The sequence below is a fragment of the Oreochromis niloticus genome, linkage group LG8, assembly GCF_001858045.2.
Source record: "Oreochromis niloticus isolate F11D_XX linkage group LG8, O_niloticus_UMD_NMBU, whole genome shotgun sequence".
Taxonomy (NCBI): domain Eukaryota; kingdom Metazoa; phylum Chordata; class Actinopteri; order Cichliformes; family Cichlidae; genus Oreochromis; species Oreochromis niloticus.
In genome coordinates, this window is record NC_031973.2 from 3,544,546 (window position 1) to 3,571,970 (window position 27,425).

Here is a 27,425-nt window from a genome sequence, read left to right on the forward strand (position 1 = left end):
TTTATTTCACACTAAATCTCCAAATCTATCATTCTTTGCATTCAATGAAAATAGAAGAAATAAAAGTGTGCAACTTCTTTAAAATTAAGTGAGCACGTTTCCATGCTACCATTTCTTTATTATCTCTGATTCACTTTTGTTTTCCGCCTGATGCTTCATACTGTGGGTGTGAGTGATCGTCATGGCTTCTATTCACTCTGTATGTGATGAAAGTTTGAAATAAAGATTGTGAAAGTGCTGGGAAATACCTCATGTGTATTAGGTCCTTCATTTATTCATTAACTTGTTCCCTAATTGCATGTGGCACAATTAAGTAATAGAAATTTAACAACTGTAATTATTTATAATATTTACATTGTATAAAGGCACATTTAATAACAACCTATCCAATAATGTGGAATGAATAATTAGTTGCAGGCAACTCTAGAAACATTTCTGCTCTCTATCTCCTTTTAAACTCCACAGCTGCCCTCCACACGTCAGCGCTCTGTCCCAGACTGATCTCCTCTGGTAAAGACTCGAGCTCCGGCAGGGGTGGAAGGTCGTTCCTCTCCAGATGGTTCTCTAAGGTAGACCTGATGCTGCAGACAGCAGGGAGGGAGGACATGAAGAAAACAACTGTTAGCACTGCATCCATTGTTGTCATCCTTAAGCATTCCCATTCACTTCCCCACCCAGCTGCTGCTGCTGCTGCTTCAATAGAAATGACCTGTAGCTGAGGGGGACACAACTTAAGCTGCTTTCCTCTGACAGATGGCTGCCTGGAGGGGTCACGCTCTTGTCCCTGGAAGTCAAAAGGCTCCAAATCCCAGGGGGGGGAGACCGCCACACTTTACACTGATTAAAGCTGTCTACAATCAATGGATTCCTTTAGACTGGGGTGGTAATCTTACGCTAACAAAAGGCACACTTTTGAAAAAAGAAAGTCCAAAAATATCTATTGGGTAATCTTAGCTGTAAAAACATCAATAATGCAATTGTTTTTGTGTTGTTTTACCAGTTGGTGTTTTACCTCCTACAACAACTAATCTCACAAATGGTGCATTTGTAATGTGTATGCTCTTACTCCCAGTGTGGCTGGTAAGCCTCGTCAGGCACGGCGCTGCTTGTCTTCAGCAGAAGAATTTCATGCAGCTCCAAAGAGAAGGTGTCAACGTCTGTGACAGCGAGGAAGGCCTTCAGGTCTTTCTTCTGCTCTTTCGAAAGCTTCTTCTGGAACTCAGACGGCAGTTTCTGAAACGGATCCTGCAACATGATCATGAATTAGATGTAGCCTTCTGCTTGATTTCAGGTATCAGACATTTTCAGTGTTTTTCAAGAGAAAATAATTCTTCTCTGTTTTTATTGGGGTGAGATTCTGGGCGCCTGCCGTGTCAGACGGCACACTTTCCACAGATTACAGCCGCGAAAAATTCACTCTCCATGGTGTGGTTTGGGGTCAGTCCCTGGCAGGCAGCAGGGGTCACGAGTAAAAGTACTGACTCAAAAACAAATTGTGTGGTCACCATGGGTGGAGTTTTGTGGCTCTTTCATGAGCGCTGGTGAAGCCGCACACTGCGTAACGAGCACACCGAGGGCATTCCTTGAATTTTAAGATTTTCTTCACACTTACTTGCTTCCTGTTGAGCATCAGCTCTGATTTCCAGCAAGTCAGAAGCTGCCAGGTGAATATGCTGTGCTCCAGTTTGCTTTGGCCAAGACCCTGAATAGAAACAGAAGTTTTAAAAGATCTTTGAAATGTTGTTTTCACCTCTCAGTGTCAGTATACTTCAGATTTACAGAACAGATTTATGTCAAAATTCAACCAATAATTGGAGTTTTCAAAGACAGAAACATAAAGAAGGGCTACTGTAAGAGTGGAGGGCTCATAAAATGAGATCAATATAATCATCGCATTCTTTGCATAGCGGACAAAGCTGCAGATCTGCATCATTATACCTTGGCTACGGTGCTTGAAATCTGCGGGCCCATCTGCAGTGAATCAGTGAGGTAGGACAAAAGCTGACCCTGAGGCTCTCCGCCAGTTTTCCCGAGGAATCGGAGGCCGATCTCCACCACAAACACAGCATCGCAAACATCCGTGTAAGAGCGCAGGACCGTTTTCATGGCACTGCTCACCGAACCCTTCAGCGGTTCCTGCAAGACAGACGCTGTCAGCGGGCCCGAGGAGCAGAACGCCAGGGGAGGAATTTAACTTGAACAAAGTGGCCTCACAGGAACTAGTGAGACATTCCTCAGCTGGCATTTGTCAGTTCCAGATAACAACAGCAGTGTGTAAAATGGTTTTACCTGAGGAATCTTTTTTTTGACTTCAGTTAGAACCATGGAGAAATCCTGCAGGTGTCGGTTCAGGTACCTCGAGGTGTCCTGATTTAGACCAAAGAGGACAAAAGGTCAGTAGACAGTTTGGCTTTACCTGACATCCACGTGCACTTTAGATTATTACCGCTTTGATAAGTGGTTTTCCAGCCAGGAAGCGGCGTGCCAGTTGGGTCTGGATGATTGGCAGGTCATAGCTGCTGTCAGTCTCGCCCCCTTTCTTCAAGGTGTACTGGCAATGGGCTAAAACCAGGGGCAGCAGCTCTCTCTCTGGGTGGCACAGTGTCAGCTGGGTTTCTGATATCCTCTCCAAAGGAACGCTGTACTCACTGAGGAAAAAACAGGAGAGGATTTTAACAGTTAAAGAAGCCAGAGGGGGTCTAACAGGATGTTACATCAGTTACTGGTGACAAAATGTAGTTTTTGTTATCATTCTGGTCCAATCATGAAGTACACAGCAACACATGCATCACTTTGCAAGTTATTTTCCTGCTGATGTCCAAAATCTAGCAGCAATTTACAAGAATTTTGTTCATTTATCTTTATTGATTGTATATCTGGAATCTTGTTAGATTTCTAATTCATCTCAGTGCGATCCCTACAAAAGATTATTTGCTAATTATGCTTCACTTGTAATTAAACAGTTATTTAATTAAGGAAGTTGAGAAGAAAACGGCACATTGATTTAGTCTTGTGGCCCACGAGCCTCTGCAGCTGATGTTGGACTGACCTGTCCTCGGTGCCGCTCATTCGCCTGGCCTCTCTCACCAGGCTGTTGTGAGTCTCTGACAGGAAGTCAACCAGAGTTTGGAGAACGGACCCCGGGCCGTGTCGGCTCGGAGTCAGAAACTCCCCAGAGCTCTCGGTTGTCACCTCCCTCTCACACAAGTTCACATCCACACCCAAGTCTGCTGCTGTATACACACAGAAGTCAGAAGAATGAAACAACACACAGCAGCTCAGCTGAATAAAAACATCTTTCTTTCTTTAAGTCTAATTTATTTTTGACACCTAACTCTGACATCCTCCCAAAACAACTGAATCTTTCTGCTGAGAAACACAGTGTTCCTTCATCATCTGTGCATTTTGTTGTTTCATTTGAAAGGAGTCACACATGTGCACATTAAGCAGAGTCATATGAAGACTGAAGACTTCACATTGTTCACATTAAGCAGCGCCACCTGTATTCTCTGGAGCTGGATGTTCTTTGGTCCTACCAGCCTGCTTAAACTGTAAGTCTCCTAATTCTGGACTGTTTTTCCTTCACAGCTGTCGAATGAGCCCAGGTGATGATTTTGGAAAACCAATTACCCAGACAGAAATCTCCTTCTCATTCATAAGTCACTTAAGTAACTGATGCCCAGAAAATATTAAGTAACTCTTGCAATACAAACACTAAACCCAAACCATGTTGACATCAAATAACACAATTGTACCTGAGGTTTTCATTTTCCAAAATAAAAGTTAAAATGTAATATTTCCACCGTTTAACTAAATATTATGACACCAAACACTGAAGACTTCCCACTGTTTATATTAAACACTGTGCTGGAACTGAAAACTGCTCTGACACTCAATAAACACTCAAGAATCATTTCACTCGTTTTAGTAATCATGTGACTGAGCTTTAAGTATGTTTTAAATACGTGCCAGTGTGTGATTATTTTTCTATTATAAAGCACATCTGGACCTAATTACATCTTCATGTTTACTCTAAATGAGACTTTGCTTGATAAAGTGTTATTTTTTATATATAAAATTGGTGTATATGCATTCAGTTTATAATATAAAATAAAATAAAGACACTGATAACCATCAGATGGAGATTTGTTGCATGGGTTTAAAGCAGACATGCAGATGCTTACAGTTGTTTGCCACCTCTGCTCTGAGGGAGTTCCACACTCTGATGAATCTGCCCACTCTCTCACTCAGCATCTTCTTCTGGTACCCTAGTGAGGATGACACAAGAATTTAGTTTGTGTCTGTGAGTGTGTTTGTGTGTGTGTTATGTTGCTGCTGGTGTTGATCAGTCACTGATGAAAGGCCGATGTACCTGCTGGTATCTGCTGTAACCTTTGCGCAATAGTCTGCGGTGTGGAGTGTGACGCCAGAGGAAACACCCTCAGCAGGTCAGACTGTAAAGCAGCCAGCTCAGGAAGGTGATGTAACTGCCACACACAGTGAATCTGGGAAAAACACACAAAGCCAGCGTCAGCTTTTCTTCTGCAAGATAATGGCTCCACTAACCTCAGAGAATTTTATTATCCCCAGAGTCAAAGAGGTTATACAGTCGATTCTGTTTGTTAGCCAGGTGATAAATAATAAATAAATGGATATGCACGAAGCTTCTCTGGATATGGGGCTTGGCCCAATAGGACACATTTAGAGACATCCTCCTGATGTTCCCAACAAAACATTACAAAATCATCCGTATCCAGATATGCTTTTGGATTCAGAGACTTAATGGTGTGGGGGGATTTTCAGCCTTTGCAGAAGTATGCTCTTGTTGTTGCTGTCCTAAACTTTTTGGCATATGCTTTCTTTTCCCCTTTTGCCCCGCCTTAAGCTGGTTCACACAGTTCTTCCTATTAAAAGAGAGTTTTGGGTTTTTTTTTTTACTCTCCATTGTTGCCAACTGCTGCCCAAAGGCAACTGTTGGGTTTCTCTTTGTAATGTTGTCAGGTCTTTATCTCAGATCTTTGCTCAGAGATCAGTGCTACGATTCAACACCCTAACAGCAAACATGGGAAATACTGTGTAAAGCCTGTTAATGCAATGGGCATTAATATTCATTGCTTGTTTTCCTGTGTAGGTTCTCAGTCATCCAGGCCACTGTAGTGTTAAGCATTAGATCTGAAGATAACTGGAGTTTTTTTTAGGTTTGACCTCCCATCTGAAAGTCCTCTCCACTGTTTGCATAGTGTAAGCCTGAGTCTGAGTAAAGCCATAAATCGAAGAGACTGAGAGAGTACAAGGGCTTTACAGTTTAGAGTAACAGGAGGAAGAGGAGGCCTGACATTGTTTATTCAGTGTAGAACTAACCACTGAATAAGCAACGCCCTCAAAGCGTAGTCGCATTGTTTTGACTCTTAGCTTGATGCTGACATGCTGACTCAACAATATAGCAAATTACTGTTTTGGTGTCTTATTAAAAGCGGTCTTGTTCCTCCTTTGTCTCCTGTGCTGTTTGCTGTGGTCTTGTGCCTTCTCCCTCTCTGTTTGTGTACATCTTGTCTCTGTTTGTGTGTAGATCCCTGGAGGCATCGCCCTCTCTGGTTCCACCTGCCTTGACATTCGCTCACTCATCAGCTAAACTACTGTGACAGACAAGCGTTCAGGATCACCTCTGATATTTTCCTTTTTAGTTGAATTTTTCTGATATTAAGCAAAATTTTTCTGACGCTCCTCAGCAGATTTCAGTTAAATTTAGGGGAGAGTTGTGCCATCCACACTGTACCTGATCTGTTAACATAAAATCTGTGAAATGTGGTGCACATCGGCCTGATGATGGCTGATACCTTCTTAAGAAACAAGCTGAGGAGAGGTAAAGCACTCTGTCCCTGCTTTTCTTCCACCAACTGAGAAAAACGCTCCACTGTCATGATCTCGGGTAGAGTCCAGAAGGACGAGCGGTGTGTCGGGCAGTTAGAGGGGGAGGACAGCATTTTCCCAGGATCCCCAAAGAGGAGATTCATCAAAGGGCTTCCAGCAAGTCCATCATCAGCTCCAATTCTGCTCTGAGCTTCAGCCAGATTGTTCTGCAAATCCTGAAAACAGGCAGAAGAAACAAAACTTTATCACTCTGAAGCACAAAATGTCTTCTAATGTCTTTAAAAAACATTGTATTCCTTACCTGAAGCACTGGGCTGATGGCAGAATCACATACAAGCTTCTCCCACTGCTGCCGTCTCTGTCTGGAGGACAGATCGGGTCTTGCATTGCGGGAACCTTTGTTAACGTTCAGCACAGTTAAAACACGTTTATTCTACAGCGACATTACAAGCAGCATGTTAAAGTCATGGTCGAGTCAGTATCACCTGCAGGGAATTGTGCCAGGATCAGATGAACTGTAATCGCTGTGTTGTCCATGTTCTGATCCAGAGTCCGCCCCAAAACCTTCATGTCCTTTTCAAGATGTTGCCACAGGAATTTAAAGACATCATTCGGTGTGGGGTGGATCAATTTACCAACTTCCTACAAACACCCCCGCCAAAAAACAGGAGTGTTATCACATGATGCAACCCTTTAAAACCACAGATATGCAAAGCCACATTCAGGTAAATTCTCACTCTCTGATTTTTTATGGCGCCCTGCAGCATGGCGAGGTGCGTGAGCAGCCGCAGGATGCAGGACTGAGCGTACGTCATCTGCCTTTCTGGGGCATCAGAGCGCTGATGAGCTTCTCCTAAAACGTGTCCTGTCCGCGTCTGATCTCTGACATTTCACACAAACATGGAGGAAAGCAGATATTAGATATATAGAGAGATATTTGACAAATACTGTTACAAGTTTGCTTAACTGAACAAAGAAATACCCCTGCACTGTGTGTTGTGTAAATCCAGACACTGGGACATGTCCTACTCCACCGATTGGCATCCCACAGAAACATTTTGATGTAACCACTGGTCTTCCACACTATGGGACAGCACATAAATTCTGGTTAATTTTGTTTTTGCTTTGTTGAATCTGAAATATTTTACTTAAATAATTTACTTTTAATTCAAGCATTAGGGAAAGAGTAATAGTTCATACCTCTCCCACAAAACACACATGCCCGTTGGCACACGCTAAATTGAGAAAAAAGAGAAAAAAAAAGACAGATTTGAAAGTGTCAGAAACAAAAATAACAAACTAGAGAATGTGAATCACTCACTGTAGGACTGTAGTTTCTTCTCGCCTCTCAGCCACTGTCTGGCTTCACTCGCGTGATCATCTGGCATGGTCGGCAGGAAGGCGTTCTGGGGGGAAGAATTAATTGAGTTAATTTTATCCCTTTCCTCAGGATGTTATCATTTAGCTTTATTTATTTACACAAATTTATGACCTCACAAGACATTTTAAAAATCTGCAATTACTTTTCCCTTAAAAAACAAAATCAAAAACAACAACATCCTATTTTCAACATAATGAAACTTGACTGAATCTTTTATTTCCTGGTTTTATAAAATTCAAATGTCATTCTCAGGTTATCCAGAAGACATGAAACAACCATGTAAACTGACATTTATCCTGATTTTCCTTTGTATACACTGTTCCACTGGTGGATGCTCATATTAAACATGGTGCAAGTTTCCATAATAAGGTCCATGTAAGTGCAAATAATCCCTGAGAGCTAAAGGCTCAGGATTCATGCTGCTCTGTTTTTTCTGTCTCTAGAGGAAGGCCGAATGAATATTCCAGATATAGTCAAGGCTTAGCATCAAATAAATAATGATTATTTTGAGCTGTGAGTCATGCAAAGCTACTCTAGCAGAGTGGGACAAAAAATAGTGTAAGTGACTGTAAGAAGTGTCTCACTGTGACGTTTCCAGGCTGGAAGGCTATCTGACGAAGAGGAACGAGCAGAGGACTTTCACTGAGGAGCACAGAGACCAGATGGACCAGCAGCTCCAGGAGGGTTTGCCTCTGAGCTGGCAGATTCTGGCTTATATGGAGACATGAATGTGGTCCGCCAATGTGACTGGAAAGAAGTGAAGTGCAGAAATTCCTGAATTCCTCTGATTTGACGTTTTTTCCGAGGAGCTCTTCCAGCCTTGCTGTATCCTGTAAATTCAGAGTGCAACATGTCAGAAAACTGTAGAGCATTTATTGTCTGTTTTTTTAGCCATCTGCTGTATGCTGCTTTGTTTCAGTGTGATTCATATCCTAAATACACAGAATAACTTTATAAGTATAAAACACAGAATCAGTATCTACTGTCAAATATAAGTTTATGATTGACGTAACACACGTGGACATTTACCTGTTTGGAGGGATGTATTTTGACATCAGGTGACTTGTAGCGACAGGTGACCTGTCTGAACAAGGCCAGGGCCAGGAGGCTGATCTGAGAACCTTCAAGTTTCTGTAGAGAAAGACAAAACAAATATTACGTTAAACAAGTGAACAAGCTGAAGGTAGGTCATTTAAAACAACCTTTAAGAGCTTGTTTTAAATGTAGAATTTAACAACACATGAAAAAAAACAGTCAATAAATCATCCTAAATCTCTTTTATTAAATGTTAAGTGCCTATAAATGCTAAAAATTTGAGTTAATATGAAATGTTTATGTTCCTTCAATGCTTAACCGATTATTTTCTTTCACACACTCTTTTTAATGACCTCGCTGACCCCTGGTGGTCATCAGGAGACAGGACTACAGACAGCATTAAAGTTCTTTCCTCTTCTGAACTGTGCACTGCCTCAAAAAAGAAGTCAACTTAAGACCCTCATCCACCTCCTGGCATCTTCCTCACCTTTAGCTCTGTCACAAAGGTGTCAGAGGTGCTCTCCAGAAGAACTCGAGCCACAGCGTCTCTCATGGCTCGATAAGAAGCTCCACAGCAAAGGAAATTATCCACGCTAGTCGGAATCATCCTCTGTAAGGAAAAAAAGATTTCAATGTTTAATTTTGAAATACTGAACCTAGCCTGTGATGGGTGGATGGATGAAAAGATAAAAGGATGGATGGATAGAACGATGGATGGGTGAATGGATGGATGAATGGGTGGATGGATGGCTCTTTGTCGTTTTAGATATTTTCTTACCTGAAGTCGAAGCACCTCTGCAGGGAAGATCCACCTTGAGGCCGGGCTGTTCATCAGGGACAGGATGCGCTCAATGCCGGAGCGTCTGTGGAGGGCTCGCAGCAGGTAAACCCTGAGCCAATCATTACCGCTGTACTCAAACACACCCTTCACCAATCGCAGGTACCGATTAGCCTCCATTTCTCCGTCTTTGAATGCAAGACAAAACACTCAAAACCTGCCTGGGATAACTGACTTACACATGATCTGAACTCACAGCACCACAGTATTGGATTTAACATTTCAGGCATGCACATATACATACATATATGTGACTCAAAGTGTAGCCCACCTTGAGCTGTGGTTTTCTCCAGCAGCTCTGCAGCGGTGCTCAAACACATTCTGAGCCTGGCGGTGTTGAGCAGGAACTCTGCCGGGTCCTCCTGTCTGTCTGGAGTCTTTTTCCTGGCGATCCTGCTCAGGAAGCTGATATCGCTTTGTGTTTGCTGTTCTATGCTCTTCTCCACTTCTCTTGCTTTGGAGCACAACAGAGAATCCTGAGTGGCAAACAGACAGTTTAGGCTGAAAATTAGTGCAAAATGTGAATTTTGATTTCTGGGAAATGAAGGATTATGTACAAAAGCTCAATGTTGAATTCTCTCATCATGTGAAACAATTCATTTCTGTTAAATTACAAGAACCTAATATACAAATATAAACAACCTAGGTGAAAATTGTAATGCAAAGAGGACTAAAGGGGAAGGAGAGTCTGTCTGTTTCACCTGGAAGCAGTTGACGAACAGCAGGTAGAGTTCAGTGCGGTCTTCTATATCTAGAAGATTTTCCTCCAGTTTCTTCAGGTAGGTGTGAATGTGAGACTTCACCTGGGCAAAGCTAACACATATACTCCAATGAGCCAGGAAAAGATTCTTACCAGATCTCCACATACAGGATGTTCAATGAAATTTCTTCTTTGAGCCTTGTTTTTTCTTTCACACTCTACTTTTTATGCCATGTTTCTACAGCGTCAGTTCTAATTTACCCTGACCTTACCTGTACTGCAGCAGCAGCTTCGGCAGCACAGATCGGACCACCGGACTGTTATCCACACACTCCAGGAAGGGAGTGAGCTCTCTGGTCTTGTACACGTCTCCTGCAGCACACAAAGGCACAACAGAGAGAATGCCTCACTGCCACAGCATCATCGGTTATCTGATTAATATCACTAACTAATTCACTCACTGACCGGTAGCGAACACAAGTAAAGAGAAGAGCAGCTCCACGACCCCTTCTTCTGGGCTCTGACCCTCTGACAGGCAGAACCTGGACACCACCTCCAGGAAGAAGGCGTTACAGCAGCGTCTGATGGCCGCCTGCTGTTCTAGTGATTTCCTGAGCCACACAAATTCATACAGTTAGCCATTAATCAGAAGAAAGCTTTCAGACTTTAATAACATTGCAGTACAACATCACTGAATTAATACTGACTATGAGAGTGAACATGAAATATGGCATCCAGGGTCAAACTACGTAGATCAAAGAACGGATGTTTAACCGAAGGACTATTTGTTTGTGTACGTGGAGCGCCCTCTGTGGGAACGATTTTTATGTGGTTGTTTAGTTTTCATCTTAGAACTTTTGTGGCTGGATTCTGATTGGCTGTGGCCCAGGTGGGGCAAGCACAGCGGTGGCAGGTGCTCCCAGTTACAGAGTCATAAATGTAAAACCTACTATGAATATATTTTGTCAACCCCTCAGTGGTATTTTAAGATGGTCCATTAAACTATTATTGCACAGACTGATCAGTACATGACCCACTGTAGATTCTACATTATTTTTCCCCACTCACTTGATGGTGGGAGAAACAGTGGGGTTGAAGTTGGATGGCAGTTCCTCCTTGCATTTAGGGCACCGCCTGTGGGCCTGAATGCAGCGCTGGAGACACGGCAGGCAGATAACGTGCTGACACGGCAGGACGGACGGCTCTTCGAACTCAGAGAGGCAAACCGGGCAAGAAATGCCAAACCTGCACAGAAAAAAATCATTCCAGAGGAATCATATATATCTTTGAAATAAGATCATGTAATATATTTAAATTTTTTAATTTAAGATTCACACCATTATTGCAACAGAAATACTGCTGTGAGATTAGGCCTAAAATCAGCTGAAGTGTGATGAAACAGAGTCTGACCTCAGGTCCCTGCTGATGGACTCCTCGTGGAAAGAATTGAGGATGCGGATCAGCTGCTGCAGCGTGTCCACACTTTTTACATCTGGAGATTCTTGCATCAGCTGTTAGAAGATCGGAAGTGGAAACATGTTTTATTTTGAGTCATCTACAGTTAGATTAGTCAGAGTTTTTTGTTTCTTCCTATCCAGCACCCTCCTCTCTCACATCAACCCTCTGCATGTCCTCCTTCACCACATACATAAATCTTCTTTGAGGTCATCTTCTTTGCTTCCCGGCTGAAGCTCCATCTTCAACAATCTTTGTCAAATATATCCACTATCCCTCCTCTGCACATGTCCACAAAACCTCAGCCTTGCCTCTCTAACTTTGTCGACCCTCTGATGTACTCATTTCCAAACTCATGCAACATCTGCCATATGTATGTATTAAATAATTAGTTGGAGTTTTGTCAGAGTGAGACATTTTTCCTGCATCAGGTCTTAAATTCCAGGTTACGTTGAACCTCTGCATTTCTCTGATCTTTTAATTTCTGTTACAGCTTTAAAACTGTTTAAAAGAAACTATTAAATCAAAAAAGCCATTAAGTTTCATGATCTGCTCCTTCACACAGCAAATGTAAAAATGAGAGAAGTGTTCATGCTGTTATCTGCTCAATAAATCTGTGAAATCCAGAGAAACACAGAAGACGCAGAAACCATTTTTACATACGTTCAGGTGAAGGTTGCAGTGTTTGAGAGCCAGATCTTTCAATCTCGAGTCGTCCTGTTTAACTTTATAGGTGACATGCTGGATGAAAGATGCAACGACCAGCATCCCATGCCACAGTGACCTGAAATGACAGACGAGAATAAAAATGAACCCAAGAAACACTGAAATGTTTTTCTTTTCCTTCTCTAAATCTTGTCACCTTGACTCACCTGATAGAGTCCAGGTGTTGTAGACTGGCAGGGCCACACAGGGCGCTGTATTTCTGACCGAATGCTCTATCCAAACACGGCTGCAGCAACTCCACCCTGCGCATAAAGGACTCACACTCGTCCAGGGAGGCCACGGTCAGAAGTTTGGTCTCCTCGACACAGATACCCAGAGCTAAAATGTCCTCCACCTGCCAGAAATAAAATACTTAAGAACATAAAACAGATAAGTGTGAAGAGAGTGTTTAAAATGAAGCCAAAAAGATGATCCTCACCATTTCTTCCGGCTCCCTCGTTGACCCCTGCTGAGCGACATGATTAGCTAGCTGGGGCTGCAGCAGAAATATGTGGCAGAGGGTGTCCAGTCTGGGTGCAAAATGCTTTGAAGCTGCCATTATCCAAGCAGGAGAGAGGTCAGCTTTGGTGCCCGTGGACGTCTGAAGCTCACACACGCAGCCCAGCATGGCCTTGGTGAACACCTGCATGTGACACGAATAATTAGCGCCACTGTAAAAGCATCAGACCAGGCTCATTTCTCATTGCTGCTGAAACAAAAAAAAGCTGTCGCAGGCCTTCTTTCTCTTCCTCAAAATTAATTTAAAGTTCATGGGTGTTTTCATGACTTTTTTAAACTATGATCTTCACATTCACCACCTTACATACAGTATATTGCTTGTTTAATGGCAAGAAGCTCTTATTGTGATCAAAAGATGATTTGTTACTTGGCAAAAATGAGTTTTGATTTTGCAAAAACTTAAATAACTCCAAGACTATTTTACCCAAAACAGGTTTTATTGAAATATATGACTGATAATATTTGTACCTTAAGCTCCTCCTTTGACTTGATCTTCAAAGAAAGCAGCAGGAAGTCATTCAGATAGCGGCGGGCGTAGTCCAAACGGTCCCCATCTGAGAGTTTCTGGAGGTGACTGCCGAGCCTGCTGTTGCTGAAGGTGCTCACAAACTGGAGAATCCTCTCTGCACCACCCTCTTTTGTTACTGAAGAGCAAAAGACAGACAGACAGATGTCCATTTCAACGCTCTACATCTACCTCATTTGTTTGATTTGTTTTTGAGTTTACATTGTTTGTCATTAACCTGGCATAAATTCAGATTCTTCCCACAGAGTCTCGAGGTGCATGCTGACCAGCCAGCTGAACGGGGCCGAGCAGGGCTGTTCTTCACCATCCAGCATGAAGTGGTGCTGCACAAGCACCTCCTGATCTGACTCACTGGAAAATATTATAATTAGAGAAAAAAACTGCTTTATGTTCACAAAATGTAGTTTTTATTACAGAGATGAACCAAAACAGTGCTACCACTCTCAGGTGACATGACTATACGTGAATATCTCTGTGATATATTAGAAAATAAGAAAATAGTTGGTTTTAATAAAATGAATGTGTTAGATGTAAGAGAACCGGGCAGGTGTAAGGACTTTAGGAAGTTAGACAGGCTCCAGATTTCTCAGAGTGTGCAAAGCTTTCACAGTGGAGCATGTGGTGTAAGTCCAAAACACAGCTTACGTTACGTGCTGGCTTTGGAATCACACAAAAGACGAACAGCAAATGTTAGAGAGGTGGTGTTAATGTTCACACACAGAAGAGGTAATGCACAGTACCTTTGTTTTTGGAGAGGTGTTAGGTGTAAAACCTGCGAGTCTCCCAGGATGTCCAACCACAGCTGTATCAGGCCCTGACTGGTCCTGTCATCAGAGAGCAGATCCAGATTCGCATACCTGTCCATAACCTCCAACATGCTGACCAGGATCGGTGTCACGGTGGACTGAAGACAGCGCCACAGGGTGTGTCTTAAATCCAAAGTTATGACAAGTTTATTTTATTTGTATTCCTGAAAATGTCTCAGAGAACTGCACTGACAATAAAAATGAGCACAAAATAACGTAAAATGTGTTGTTTTGTCATTTTTCCTTGAAAAATTTCTGAAACAGTTATTTATCAAGACAAGTATTTTTTTGTTTATACATAAAACAGGAAATCATAGCATATAAGTGGCTATTTGTACAAGTGCATGAACAAATAATAAAAATGTCCAATACTATCTGGAGCATCTCACCTCCAAAAACTGATCAATTTACAAATATTTAGTTTTACTGGATTTACTGCAATTATGGATTCATACTGCATAGACAGGGATAAAGTCAAATTAATACTTTGACTGAGTTAATGATGCCACACAGGTTCTTGTGAAGTTTATTATCACATCAGCAGGAGACTTTTACCTCAGAGTCCCTCCCTCTTGCAGAGCGTGGCGTTTCTTGGCCTCTGAGCACACCCACTCTTTAGGAGCACACATCATTTCTTCTCTTTGTGCCATCGCCTCAACCAGTCTGCTCAACAACAACCTCTGAAAGTGAGCTTTAAACAGAGAGCAGTTTGATTAGAAAGAAACTAGGAATCTAAGATTAGTCGAGTGATATAAGTCATCAAATCATTTCAAAATTCTGCATATTTAGAGCATCTTTTGTTGTCAGGCATTGAAAGCGTACTTCAGCAATATATAAATCGAGATCAGCATTGGATATTTACCTCCTGTGTGGTTTTCACCAGCTCCTAGAAGGTTCAGAAGGACGTGCATCCTCTCCATACTTCTTGGAGCCACGCCGTCGGGGTCCCTCAGCAAACCCACTGCTTTCTGGATGCATGACCTCACTAAAGACAATCTGTTAAGCTGAGCTCTGTTGCTCTGTAAGCAAAGACAATTATATTATTTTTTCAAGTGTAAACATTTAAACATAATGAAACATGGTTTCATTATCATCTCATTAGACATTAACTCACATGTCTGTCTTCTTTAGAGGCCTCTCCTCCCCTCACGGTCTCTATATCATCATGGTTTGCTGAAGAAGATTAAGAATACTGTTTATGTAACAAGAAAATGAGGCTTAAATTGCCTTTTGAAGGCAAAACTAACCAAAACTATATATTTATTAAAAATCTAGTTAAGAGCTTAATTTTACTTTTTAGATTAAATAAATAAATAAAAACCATATTAAAACCAAACACCTATGACGGCACTCAGGCTTATTAAAGCTGGCCGGTGAGATGTTAGTAACTATAAGTAATTCACCCACTTTCTCCTGTTGCTTTTAAAGTCTTTAAAATCAAACGTCTCAGTAACAGTTTGATAAATCACAGAAAAATTGCAGAAACTTAAATGAATGAAACTGTAAAAAATAAAAGGAGAGCTAGCCTAGCTAGCTAATTAGGTTAAATGAGCAAGAAATATAAACAATAGCATCTTTCATCCTTTGTTATTCTGTGGGTACTTTGGGTTAAAACACAGTGTTGTATGTAATGATGATTAATAAGCTCCAGGTAGCGTGAAAACAGGTTTTTATTTCCTTGACGTACTCTCTGTCATTATAGAGCAGAGATCTAAAACTATCTGTTTGGATACAGTATAATACTTCCTCCACAGTGTTTACCTGTGAGTGCAGGTTTGAGCAGGCTGCTAATCAGAGTTCCACAGAAAACCGACAGGTTCAGGCTCATGTCCTCCGAATCTCTCAGGTCGTCAATATGCACCGAGTGCCAAACTCCTTCAGAAAAGATAGAAAAGACAAAACATTATGTTATTATTGTAATACATCAAGCATAATGCTGCAATCATGCAAATAAGTGTGGTGGAACAATAACTTTTTTCCCACTTGGTCCTCACCTCCTTGGAAACCAATGTACTGGGAATGACTTGGGATCCTTGAAACCTTCACAATGAAAATCACCCAACAAGTGTGATCCTCCAGTGACATCAGATAATTCATGGTGCAGTATCTGTTGGCAGACAAATACAACTCAAATGCCTTGAATATGTCCCGTTTCTCACCGACCCTGCTTTAAATCAGATCTGTTCAGGAGTTTGAGGTTGAGACCTACTTTGCTGATGCAATGAGCTCGCTGCTGCAGCGGGATTCCTCGAGGTCCATTTGGATTAGCAGAATATGAAGAGAGTGGCCAGCATTTTGAAGGAAACCCCTAATGCAGACAGATGAGCAGGAGCAAGATTAATCCGCATCAGCGTCTCTGTTACTGCTGCATAGAAAATGCTCGTCTGAACTAAACCGGTAAGCACCTGCAAAGCCAAACTTGCTCATTTCTGCATCACTGTCTGTGTTTAGACACTGCAACATTGAAACTCTGCCATCATCAACTAAAACTTGAAATTACACTGGGTTTTTTTCCCCAATTACAATAATAACTTGGGTTTCACTTAAGCTCTGTGAGAGACTGGCAACCTGTCCAGGTCCAGCACCCCGCCTCTCGCCCTATGGCAGCCTGGATTTAATCAATATCTGACATTTTTAATGTTTTACACATGTAGACTTTACTTTGGCAGGCTGATCAAATATTTTAACAACAACTGCACATCCATTTACAATAACAATACCATCTGTGATTGCTGCACAATCCTCCTCGCTCTTAAAAAAAGAAAAAAAGAGGAGCACTGCTAGTAGAGCTCATGGAGGGGAATAACAGTAAGAAGAAAAATCAAAAGGTTTCGACTAAAATCTTTCAAGCAGCCCATCAGCTCGCATTAGATCTCCAGAGAAGAACAATGATGTCAACAAGCACCACAACAGTTATCTGGGCAGCAAGTCAGCCAGTAGAAAGATATAGAATTTACAAGGGATAAGCTGGTTAGCAGCGACATCCTCTGAGTGTCCAATTTCTCTACCAGCTGGCTCGCTGGCCAGGTCACTGTTGTGGTGGTTGTTGTGTATCATTTAGGTGTTTCCCCAGAGATCATATCCCAGAAACAAACTCCTGGACTGTAGTCCTTGTTCTGGTCTGGAGATCTGCTACAAGTTTAAGGACAGTTCCAATCAGACCCTGCAGCAGGTGGAGAATCGGTGCATGTGTTACTATTCCAATACTGCAGAGTAGCAACTGTGGTCCAAAATGATTGAAGCTCAGTGGCAGGTCGAGACTCATGGGAGAGCAGCTTTATTCTGCACAGAGATCTCATTGAAAAATAACTAGTGAAAACGCTGTAAATTTTACTTTATTTGAAAAGTCGTTACCGTATTTTATTGCAGAAAGAGACTTCAGTGTCGAACTGGTGGAGCGACAGTAGTAGGATCCTGTCTGTGTGCAGTCCTAGAGCGTGGGCTACAACCTTGACATCTGATTTGGTTAACAAGCTGGAGAATGTAGTAACCTTTGCAGAACCACAAAGCACACAGTGCAGTAAACAAACTGTAAGGAATATGAAGAACAAACTAGAGGTTTTTTTTGCGCCTTACCTCCAGAAACTTGCTGGACTCCTGATACACCTTCAAGCAATCTTCCAGAAAATCCCGAAGTGAGTGGTGATGCTGTTGCTGGAAGTACAATCTCTGGAGTTTGTCTATTTCTTGCTTTGCTAAATCTGAATATTTGAGCCTCACCACGGCATCAGGAGTGGCACAGTTTAACAAGAGATCTTTGGCTAAATCCAAGATTTTGTCCTCCTCATTTTGTCTTGCAGACTCAAAATCACTTTCTGCGTCCATCATCGCTTCACTTTCTGGCATCACTTTGTTTTCATTACATACCTCAATGGATTCATCATCATTCTTTTCGCATGTCTCAGTTTCTTGATCAGTTTCCATTACGTCATCAACCTGATCATCTTCTAGCTGAATAACATCTTTCTGCGTGCTTGTCTCAAGTGTTTTGTTTTGTTCTTCCTGTTGCTGCGGTCCTTCTTGAGTGCCTTGTGCTTCTTGAGTGTCTTCCACTCTTAGTGCTCTCCTTTCCAGGGCTTGCAACAGAGCGCTGGCACAGGCATCACCATGGAAGCCAATAAAAATGTCAGATTGTTTGAAATCTTCTGACGCCTCGCCGGAGAACTCCTTCACCCACACTCTCAGTTTGTCAAGAACTGTGTGTTGCCACGGCTCCAGATCGGTGCTCCTATCCACTCTGTGTTTTTCCAGCCTGTTGATAAGGGGCACTGGAAAGTGCTCATACACCTTCTTCTGGTCCTCCACTACCACCAGTCTGAAGTTTGTATGAACACGACATTTTACCCTATGGGAGCCAAGACCCAGATCAACGTACTGCTGCTTACTGAGGTAAACATAATACTGGTTCAAGGCATCGTAGAGGCTTTCATAGAGATTCTGCATGTTGAGGAGGATGACAGTACGTCCAGTCTCCATGCATGTTTTCACTCGGTTCACATTACGGCAGATTTGGGCATATTCCTGGTCCTTTGGGAATCCTGAACCGAAAATGATTTCTGGCTGTGGATAGTCTCCTTTGGCAAACACTTGTTGCTGAAGGATATGGAGAGCTGCATTGTTGGTGGTCAGTAAAAGGAGGTACCGGCTCTCCTCAGTGGTGCCATGGTCAAGATTCTTTTTTACCATTTGCAGGGTGCTTGGTCTTGGAATTTCTTTAAGGTTTTGGAGAATCTCTTGGAAAAATATGACAGGGTCAAAACCTTCTGGCTGTCCACTGAAGTTACGTAAGATGGCCTCTACCACCTGCTCATCATCTGGCTCATGCTGTGTAGTTTTGACTGCAGCAAAGAGCATTTTGACAAGGCTGTAATAATCCCTCAGGCCAAAGAACTGATTCTTTGAGGTCTCCTTACAGATGCTCAAAAAGGCCTTTGCCAAAGCTGGGAAGAGGTGTTTGATTTTCAGGAGAATTGGGTTGGAGGATGAACAAATGCCTTTGGCAGTTTCAACAAGTTCATCTTCACTTGGATCCCATCTGGACACAAATATCCCTCTGTTCATCTTGGCTGGATCAAGAGCCCAGTTGGAGATGCCAACAAAGCCAACCTTCATGTGTGGATCTGGCTTGTCATTGTCGATGCAACCATCCTCCAAGAGAGGATGAAGGGTTTTCAGTGGCATCTGAGGAGAATCTTCTGCTAGTCCTATCTCATCAAGCACTACCACTGACACATACTCGTCCATGTTTTTATCCTTCTGGAAGCGAGCACAGTTCCTGAATGTCCCTATGATGCCCTCTGGACTTGAGTGAGGGCTGCACTGGAAGGAGACCATATGAACTTGCTTGAGATTCTTGAATAGCTCGCAGTGGGAATTCTGTCCCTGCATGGCATCAGCAACCACAGTTTTTGCAAGTGACTTGGAGCTGCCTGGCTTGCCAACCAGAAAGAGTGGGATCCTGAGCTCAATGCAAACCACCATGAGAAACACATTCTCTTTAAGTGCAACATTTTTGGCTATAGTCTCCCTGGTTTGTATGTTCTTAAGGAAGAAGTCTTGACAGGAAGAAATCTCTCTCTGCAGTGCATCTGAAGAGCGATAACAATCCGGGAAGTACCCACAAATGTTATCCAGGTACTCCTCTTTGGTCACCAGAGATGGGTAGTAGCAGACTCCAACTGCAAGAATCAGGCACTTTAGTGTTTTTTCTTCCCCACTGAGATGGGTGGAGTTGCTGAAAAGGACATTGCTGTGCTGGTAAAACCAAATTAGCACTTTCATTGACCTCTCCACATCTCTGAGACTCACAAAGCTGCACTCGTTTTCACGACTTCTCATGTATTTCTGGGAGGCTGCTAACACATTTGAAATGATGCCCTTGCATGACAGTGGCAAACGATGGTCAGCAACTTTCTTCTGGACAATCTGTTGGATATAGGAAAGCTCAGTTGAATCACTCAGCTGACCAAAATCCCACACCAAAGAAGCCATGCTGGGAGGCAGAGGGTGAACTCTGTAGACCAGCTGCCTTAGAGGGACTTTGCCAAGGCGGTCTTCTGTTTCATCAGCCTTCACTCGGTATCCCAATCCAGCACGTTCCAAACGTTCCACCATTTCAGGTGAGTGCTTCCTGTAAGGATTGCAGGCAGCTATTACTTTTAAACCGCTGTCAGCCTTCAGAGGTTGTCCTCTCACTGTTCGGTCACACAGGATTTCCTTGATGGCAAAAATGGCCTCTGTGGTGTTGGCTTCATCAAAGAATAAAATGGTGTCTAGATTGTGCTTCACACGGTTCTGGTGAGCAAGTGCCTCAGCCTCCTTCACCTTCCTGTAGATCATTTCTGCAGTGGTTCCACCATGCACCTTAACAAGCACCATGTTCTCTACTGATCTTCCCTCCCTTTGTAGAGTACAAAGGAAACGGACCAATCTGGTTTTTCCACAGCCAGTCTCACCCATGATGACAACAGGAATTTCACATCGGAATCTCATGTGTATGGCCAACATCTTCATCACATTGTCAGCAGTGAGCTCATAGGTAGGGTCTGGATCAAATCGCTTGTCTGCAATTCCTTTCTTTGCTCCAACAACGCAAGAAATCCTTTTGATTTTGTCTGCCCGGGGTAACTGATCAAAGTCCTCAGTGAGAGATATCCTCTGCCGCTGCAAACCTTGAAAAAGCTCTTGTGACATCACATTGTGTATCAGGACTGCATTGCTGCGAGGATCAACTGCATTAAGTGTGTTTTGCCAATATTTTTGTACATTAAAGCCGAGGAAAGACATTGACATGTGGTCCGCATTGAAGAAAATGTATGGATGAGACTCATTTTCCCAGCGCTTACGAATTGTCAGACGGGCCAGAAGTTCCTCTTCCTGACTGTTCTCCATCAGTGGCATGGGACTTTCATCGGACATGTCCAGAGATGGCGAGGCAAAATCTCTTGCCATTAGAATCATGAACTTTACAATGAACCCTTTGAAACCAGGAAGCTGGTCAGCAAGAAATTCTCGATCGCAGAAAACTGAGTTCTCACAGTCTTTCAGCTGCACATTGAGGAACCAGGAGAAGTTCTTCAGCTCACCCCAGGATGGATCTTGCATTCCACAGTAGGACAGGAAGAGACTGAGACAGTCACTGGGATCCCCCATTGTGGAACCCTCCTGGTAGTTAAAATGATCCAGATCCTGTTTCTCCTTGTAACGCCTTAAGTACTGATAGGGTCTTTGAATTCCCTCACTGTAAAACTCCTGACCATCCATCAGTGGATCAAAGGTCTTAACTCTTAATGACCTTCGATTGGCCAATAACTGCAGCACCTCTCTTGGAGGCCTACAACGAATGGTGGGCAAAACATCAAGGAGTCCAAGCTTCGTCTGCATGAAAAAAATCAAACATTAAAGAAAAAATTAAATCAACAGGAGATTCACAAAATGTTCACAAATCGGCAAATGATTCATTTGAACCTTTTAAAAGTTTACAGATATAATAAGCTTGCAGATTTAGGGCAGTGAATTAAAATATACTAGACTCAAAGACAATGTTGGAGTTGTTACTCAAAAAATGTAGTGTATTGCACATTACTTGTTACTTTTATTAAAATAAATGCAACATATTACTTAATTACTCGGTAGGGAAAGTAATTTGCTACACTACCACATTACTATTGCGACTCCTCCGGTTGCAAAGCATCCAGCTGTATAAAAGTCTAAACAACCCTCAGCCTGCTTGCTCTGTGACTTCGGTAAAGACTTTTATGATAAACTTATGGTCTTAATTACTAGTTGAAAGTCTTATTAATTATAACATGAAGATAATTTGGTAAACTGCGGTCTCATGAGTGTTGAAAGACGATCAAGCAGGGTATGTTTTATGGCGGGTCTAACGTGTTTCTGGCAAATCTTTACTAACAAATCAGAGTCTTGTGGTAAGATTCACCGCTCACTTGTGACAACAAAAAGACTCATCATGAGGTTTCACAACACTTCACTAACCAACAGGCAATATCAATATCATTTACACATGATGGTTTTGTATGATTTCTTTACCATCTAAAATATTTTAGCATTCAAAGTTAAATCCATTTATAAAAAAAATCCAGCTAAAAAGATGAGTTTTTCTTAAAGACACATAAAATGTGACATTTTCCAAAACAACATTATTCAAGAAGTTCTGAAGTTCTATTCAATGAGGGTCTGAAAAAGCTCATTACCTCTTGTTGATGATTTGGGGGGAATGCATATGTTTTCAGGACCTCAACAGTGATTAAGTGAGCCACATTTCTTCTCCACAGCATGCCATGGCTGTCGTTCAAACAACCCAGAACTAACAGGTGGAACAAGAGCTCCTCCAAACCTGAACGAACCTGAGAGGTGACCAAAGTGAAAAAACAAGACAGACTGTCAAAGTCAAGCACAAGCAACAGCAGAACAAACGGCCTGCAGCTGTAAATGCTTGCATACTTACTCCAGCGGTGTCAATGTGCAGAATGACGGGATCCTGCTCTCTCAAAGGTTCCAGATTCTCTGACAGACTCCTAATCAATGAGTCTATGTCAACGCATGGCTCAATCAGCTTGAGGCTGATATGCTTTGCTCTGGGAGATATCTGCTTGAGCTTCTCAAACAAACGATCAATGTAAAGTGATTTCCCTATGAATGAAAAAGAAAAGATGCCAAAATTTAAATATTGTAACTGAACTGCATTTTTAATGGATTTTAATGCAAGGAGGAGTCGTCCTTACCGACTGCAGGGCGCTCAGATGACACAATCCAGACTGAGAGCTTGTCTGGAGAAACCAGTGTGACGGGGTTTTGATGAAGTTGGTTTTGTGTGAAGTGGTGATGTAGATATTTCCTGGCAGTGTCCGCTGTTATACCCACACCAGCCTGTACTTTATCATTGCTGAAGAAAGAGGGCACGTATCTGTGCTGGTGCACAACCGGACTCACTATGACCAGACGATAATGCGGGCCGGCACTTCTCTCAAGACTGTCGAAGATCTCCCCTAAAGCTACACTGACATCATATCCCAACAGCCCTGGATTCACCAGAGAGTATATCTTCTGGCAGTTTTGTCTGGAGCCTTGACTCAGAGCTCGGCGCAGAAAGATCTCCACCTCCTCTTCTGTGGTTTCCTCTCTGCAGACTAGAACCTCATCAGCAGATGGCAGAGGCTGCTCTGGACTCTCCATGTAAAAAGAGAGGGTGGTGGTGAAAACCTCTCCAATGGGGCACAGAACGAGATTGGGCTTTCCTTCCTGGAGAACTGACGGAAGGTTTCTGATCGTGTGCTGCTGGTTCATCTCAGAGAGGCATGAGAGGAAGTTGGCTAGTGTCAAGATATCCAGCGACTCACTCAGGTAAAGACTCATGTCTTTTTTGAATTGCTGCCAGAGATTCTCAAGACTGTCCTCCTCATCTTCTTCATCATCCGAAGAAAACTCCATCAAATCAGAAGCCTCTTTCATGTCCACTTCAGCCTGTTGTGCTGGCATCACATCTTTTGAAGGTTCGTCATACATGTCGTCATCATCAGATGAAACATCTTCTAACTCATCAGCGTTCGAGCTCATTCTTGCTGCATTAATGTAGGCGTGTCTGACATCATTTGGCGTGCACTCAGGTTTTATGGAAAACAGTAAGTGCCATAACTGCTGAGGAACAGATGCCTGACGTTGACACACTTTGTGTATCCAGTGGCACAAATAAACCATCTGCTCTGAGGTGTAGTGGTTCAGCAAGCCAAAGCGGGAGCGCATGCTGCTGATGAAGGAACGCCATTCCTTCTGGCACATATCCATGGACTGCGCAAGGTTTTGCAGCTGCGCTGTCACCTCACCGTAGTACATCATCTGTTTTCCCTTCAGGGACAAGAAGGTGACTCTGATGCACGGCTGCTGCTGTTGTTGGGAGCACTCGACCTCAGCGTGCCAGTCTCTGAAGAGCATGTTCCCAGATGTTTGCATCTGAAGAAGGATGGTGCCCAGTCTCTGAACTCCCTCAAAAACCTACGAGGACATGACAGCAGGAGTTTTGCAGTTAATACTATCCTAAACCACAGACACCAGGTCTACAGCTGAAATGTTTAACTCCCTTTAGCTTAGGTTCTAGTATCAGTGGACAGAACTGCATTTATTGCACAAAAAACTAGCAAAGGTGTCAGATAGGATGACTTATCGTCATGCCAACCAAGAGTCAATAACAGGTCTGCTTTTTTTCTGGAATACTTTTGAGATCTCTTGCATCCTATTATCTCAGCTGTAAAAGTGGTGGAGTCAAAGCTTTAATTCAAGTACACAACAGGTACACAAGTCTGAGAAATAGGATGAAACACAATAAAGAAGTTGAGAAACCTCCAGTGAGTTTCCTTTTCTAAGAAGAGTCATAATTTAACCGTTTAAAAGCCGCTGACCTCTGTGAACCTGTTGACTTGCTCTCTGCCATGCTCCCCTTTGGACGACATGAGCATGAGTTTGTTTTGTAGCTCGAGCAGATCCTCGAGCTTGTAGCTCTTCTCCTCTCTGCTGCTTCTCACTGTGACCTTCACCATGTTTTGAAGACATCTCTGCAAAGGAATCGGAAAAAAATTACTAATAAGAATTTGAAAATCAGTTCAGTTTGAAGCCCCATATTCTGTGTTTGTCACAGGAACACTGTGCACTCACCCTCTGTGTGTTTTTATCAGACCATTTTATGTGATAAACTCCATTAGCATTAATCGAGGAAGCCAAGGAGAGTGAGGACTGCTCGACAGAGCCGTGAGTCTCCTTCAGTGCTTTTAGCCAGCTCAGTAGCCGGGTAGACTCGCTCTGAAAAACAAACCAAAGAAAATTGTTGCTGCTTTGCAACATCAGCCAGGATGTAGGCGTAAAAATAAGAGAGAAGATGAAAATACCAGTTTTTTACCAGTTTGTCAGGGAGCTTCTCGTCCCTACTTTGGGCGTCCCACACCTGCTGAGCACACCTCATGAATTCATTAAAGCCAGCTTGAGGGGAGAGGGAGTAGAGCAGAGGGGCATAGCCCATCACTGCATCATGGAAGCAGGCCACCTGATCGATCTCTGTGTCGTTCTCTCCAGCAGATATGGAAGCCAGATCCACGTAAACCTTCACGTCGCTCATGTCTGTTGACGGGAGGACAAAGTGAGGACGGCGGCATCTTCTGCAAGGCCACAAAATTATTTATAACCAAAACAGGGACACATTGTGTTTTTCATGAGATCACCTTACTTTTAAGGTTCTCTTTGACCCAGGTGACAAGAGTTTGGCTCGCTAGAAACTCTTCCAGACAGGCGGTGTGCTGCTTGGTGACCTTGGAGAGTTGCTGTCTGGCACGAAACAGGTCATCACTCAGAGAGCTCAGAGCTCTGTGCTTAAAGCTGTCCTCTTCCTGCGAAAGGTAAGAATGAAACATTATTTAGTTACTATCAATATAAATGTTTGGGCTTCTGTGTAGCTTATGTTTTATGCAACAAATATCACTTTTTTAGTATTTAGTTTTACAGTAGGAGTCAAGATAGATGAAGACACCAAAACTATGAGGAGAGCTTTGCACACATTTAGCACATGAGGTTGCTGCCTGATGGTTTTAAGAACATCAGTTCAGTTGTGCAGAAGTTAAATAAAGAAGCGTGACTCAGCTACTGTAAACATGCACATCATGGCAAGATCTGCTCAGTGAGCTTAAATACAGTAATTACATTAATACATGAAGGTCAGTAGGTCCAAAAATATTCTCTCTGCTTTTCAAAGATCAAGCAGCAAATAGATATAAGTAAAAGCTCTTGGGAGGAGACTGTATCAGCAGGCCTGTGTGATGAAAGTGCTACGTGATCCACCGCCTTCTTGAGACGAAAAAGAAAACTGACATGACACAGAGAAGGTGAACAAATGGCATCTGCACATGTGCAGGAGGAGCTGTGATGATGTCTGGGGGTTTTGCTACTGCCACTGTTCCTGCAGAGAGACACAGTCTCATCTAGTTCAAGCTCAGAGGGAAATACATTTTTTTTTTCAGCAGGAGAATTAACCAAAAAACACCTCCAGGCTCTGTAAGGGCTAGAAGCAGACAGTGCCTCCAGGCTGATGCCTGACTGAAACTCCAGGTTACAACATTAGAAACTGTTAAAAACAAATTCTGGAAAATGTAGCGTATATTTTTTTTCCTACACAAATCTATTAAACGTCTTCAGTTTTGGCCACTATGTCACAGAGACTTTGAGAACATGCTTTAAGTAAATAGTAATATTCATAAAGTATTACCAGTTGACTGAGCGTTTTGATCTCAGCGAAGTTTCCAGAAAGCCTCATTTTCCCTGCAATCTTCAGCACGGCGCTGGCTGCAGCCGCCGCCTCGTGGAGCTGTCTATACTTCTGGATCTGGTCGAGCCTCATCTTCACCCAGTTCACCACAGGTTTGAACACTCCTGCCTCAGAAAACATCTCCGACATCAGATCCAACTCTGTTTTCATGATCTTCCCATCACCCTGGTCGCCAGACTCCAGCAAAATGTGATCGAGCTGCCTAAAAGTGATATTTGCTTCTGCAATGCTCACGCCGAGGTCAACAAACTCGGTGAGCAGTGGGTTCCAGATGTTGTCGCAGACCTGTGTTAGGTTCACTGGAACAGGAGCTTGTGAGGAATATCTCGCTGCCAAAGATGCAGCTCCTTTGACCCACGAGGACAGAATCAGGTTGCTGTCACGCAGTTTGTGCATCTCTGTGGCCATTTTCAAGACATTCATACTGTTTTTATACCAGAGGACGCGTGGAGAGCCAGCGCTCTTTAATTTGCCTTCAGCATCAAAGGGCTGAACAAGCATCAGTTTGTTCAGGCTTACAGCGTGGAGATCTGCACTGTGCTGCTCCTCCAGGACCAACATCTCAGGAACTATTTACATAAGAACCATGTTAGTGTGAAGAAGCCATAAAACCACCACACAGAGCAAAAAATATTTAAAATGATGAAATGAACGACATTCATCATTCTACTCACCTGTGATGCTTTCTGTAACCTTTGCCATCATCTTTATGAGAGTATCCATCTGCTGTTTCCTCTGCATGAACGTGTTCAGATCTTTCTCTCTCTGAGCTAAAACGTCGTCTGCACTGACAGGAACCTTCTCAGATTTGGCGTTTGTCTTGTCTGTGGAAAACACGATGCAGCTCATATTAATCAAGACAGTTTGTGACCTCGTATAAAGCCATGCAAGCATGAGCTAAAGAGGCAAACGGAGGAAATTAGTTTGGGTATTCTAATTAACTTTACATCCCTCTTGTACTTAAATCTTCTGAATATCTCATTTATATAAAGGACAGGATGTGTGAGATTATTAAAAACAGAATGAAGGAATAGCAGACTGTGATGGTTCTCACATTGCTGGAAAAGCTTTTTAAACTGCTCCCGGTGTTTCAGGCAGGTCTGCAGGTCTCCCAGAGCCACGTCTCCTTGAAGCAGAGACCCCACCAGAGAGTGTACGGCCTCCACACAGCTGTGGACCACCTGCCCTGCGGTGTCGTCCACCAGGATCGTCTTCCAGTCACCTGGACCAAAGCAGCAACACCGCAACCATCACGAAACCCGAA

The 27,425-nt window shown here is 42.8% G+C and overlaps 1 protein-coding gene across 3 annotated transcripts in view; it reads right to left on the reverse strand.

The window, feature by feature from the left end:
• Positions 1-129: 129 nt before the first annotated feature.
• The window catches only part of rnf213b (ring finger protein 213b), a 35,449-nt gene continuing 8,153 nt past the window's right edge, over positions 130-27,425 (reverse strand). For 2 of the 3 annotated variants that reach the window (XM_005453660.4, XM_019362350.2), the window contains exons 16-65: positions 27,216-27,383; positions 26,836-26,985; positions 26,102-26,730; positions 25,070-25,229; positions 24,746-24,963; positions 24,505-24,648; positions 24,252-24,404; positions 22,581-23,847; positions 22,304-22,488; positions 22,050-22,202; positions 17,413-21,213; positions 17,191-17,327; positions 16,046-16,144; positions 15,831-15,943; positions 15,598-15,711; positions 14,951-15,009; positions 14,699-14,855; positions 14,392-14,527; positions 13,771-13,959; positions 13,248-13,381; positions 12,973-13,148; positions 12,425-12,628; positions 12,153-12,340; positions 11,944-12,064; positions 11,236-11,336; positions 10,894-11,070; positions 10,291-10,436; positions 10,098-10,197; positions 9,827-9,938; positions 9,397-9,601; positions 9,066-9,253; positions 8,775-8,897; positions 8,282-8,383; positions 7,837-8,082; positions 7,193-7,277; positions 7,072-7,106; positions 6,854-6,954; positions 6,609-6,753; positions 6,357-6,513; positions 6,173-6,267; positions 5,838-6,086; positions 4,373-4,505; positions 4,185-4,268; positions 3,050-3,233; positions 2,447-2,648; positions 2,290-2,367; positions 1,939-2,136; positions 1,613-1,702; positions 1,067-1,245; positions 130-581 (exon numbers count right to left, since the gene is read on the reverse strand). In XM_005453660.4, the coding sequence (XP_005453717.2) occupies positions 443-581; positions 1,067-1,245; positions 1,613-1,702; positions 1,939-2,136; positions 2,290-2,367; positions 2,447-2,648; positions 3,050-3,233; positions 4,185-4,268; positions 4,373-4,505; positions 5,838-6,086; positions 6,173-6,267; positions 6,357-6,513; positions 6,609-6,753; positions 6,854-6,954; positions 7,072-7,106; positions 7,193-7,277; positions 7,837-8,082; positions 8,282-8,383; positions 8,775-8,897; positions 9,066-9,253; positions 9,397-9,601; positions 9,827-9,938; positions 10,098-10,197; positions 10,291-10,436; positions 10,894-11,070; positions 11,236-11,336; positions 11,944-12,064; positions 12,153-12,340; positions 12,425-12,628; positions 12,973-13,148; positions 13,248-13,381; positions 13,771-13,959; positions 14,392-14,527; positions 14,699-14,855; positions 14,951-15,009; positions 15,598-15,711; positions 15,831-15,943; positions 16,046-16,144; positions 17,191-17,327; positions 17,413-21,213; positions 22,050-22,202; positions 22,304-22,488; positions 22,581-23,847; positions 24,252-24,404; positions 24,505-24,648; positions 24,746-24,963; positions 25,070-25,229; positions 26,102-26,730; positions 26,836-26,985; positions 27,216-27,383 (12,509 nt within the window). In that variant the 3' untranslated portion in view covers positions 130-442. Of the gene's footprint in view, positions 582-1,066; positions 1,246-1,612; positions 1,703-1,938; positions 2,137-2,289; positions 2,368-2,446; positions 2,649-3,049; positions 3,234-4,184; positions 4,269-4,372; positions 4,506-5,837; positions 6,087-6,172; positions 6,268-6,356; positions 6,514-6,608; positions 6,754-6,853; positions 6,955-7,071; positions 7,107-7,192; positions 7,278-7,836; positions 8,083-8,281; positions 8,384-8,774; positions 8,898-9,065; positions 9,254-9,396; positions 9,602-9,826; positions 9,939-10,097; positions 10,198-10,290; positions 10,437-10,889; positions 11,071-11,235; positions 11,337-11,943; positions 12,065-12,152; positions 12,341-12,424; positions 12,629-12,972; positions 13,149-13,247; positions 13,382-13,770; positions 13,960-14,391; positions 14,528-14,698; positions 14,856-14,950; positions 15,010-15,597; positions 15,712-15,830; positions 15,944-16,045; positions 16,145-17,190; positions 17,328-17,412; positions 21,214-22,049; positions 22,203-22,303; positions 22,489-22,580; positions 23,848-24,251; positions 24,405-24,504; positions 24,649-24,745; positions 24,964-25,069; positions 25,230-26,101; positions 26,731-26,835; positions 26,986-27,215; positions 27,384-27,425 lie in introns of those variants that run through there. The other variant, XM_025909745.1, reaches the window with a different exon arrangement.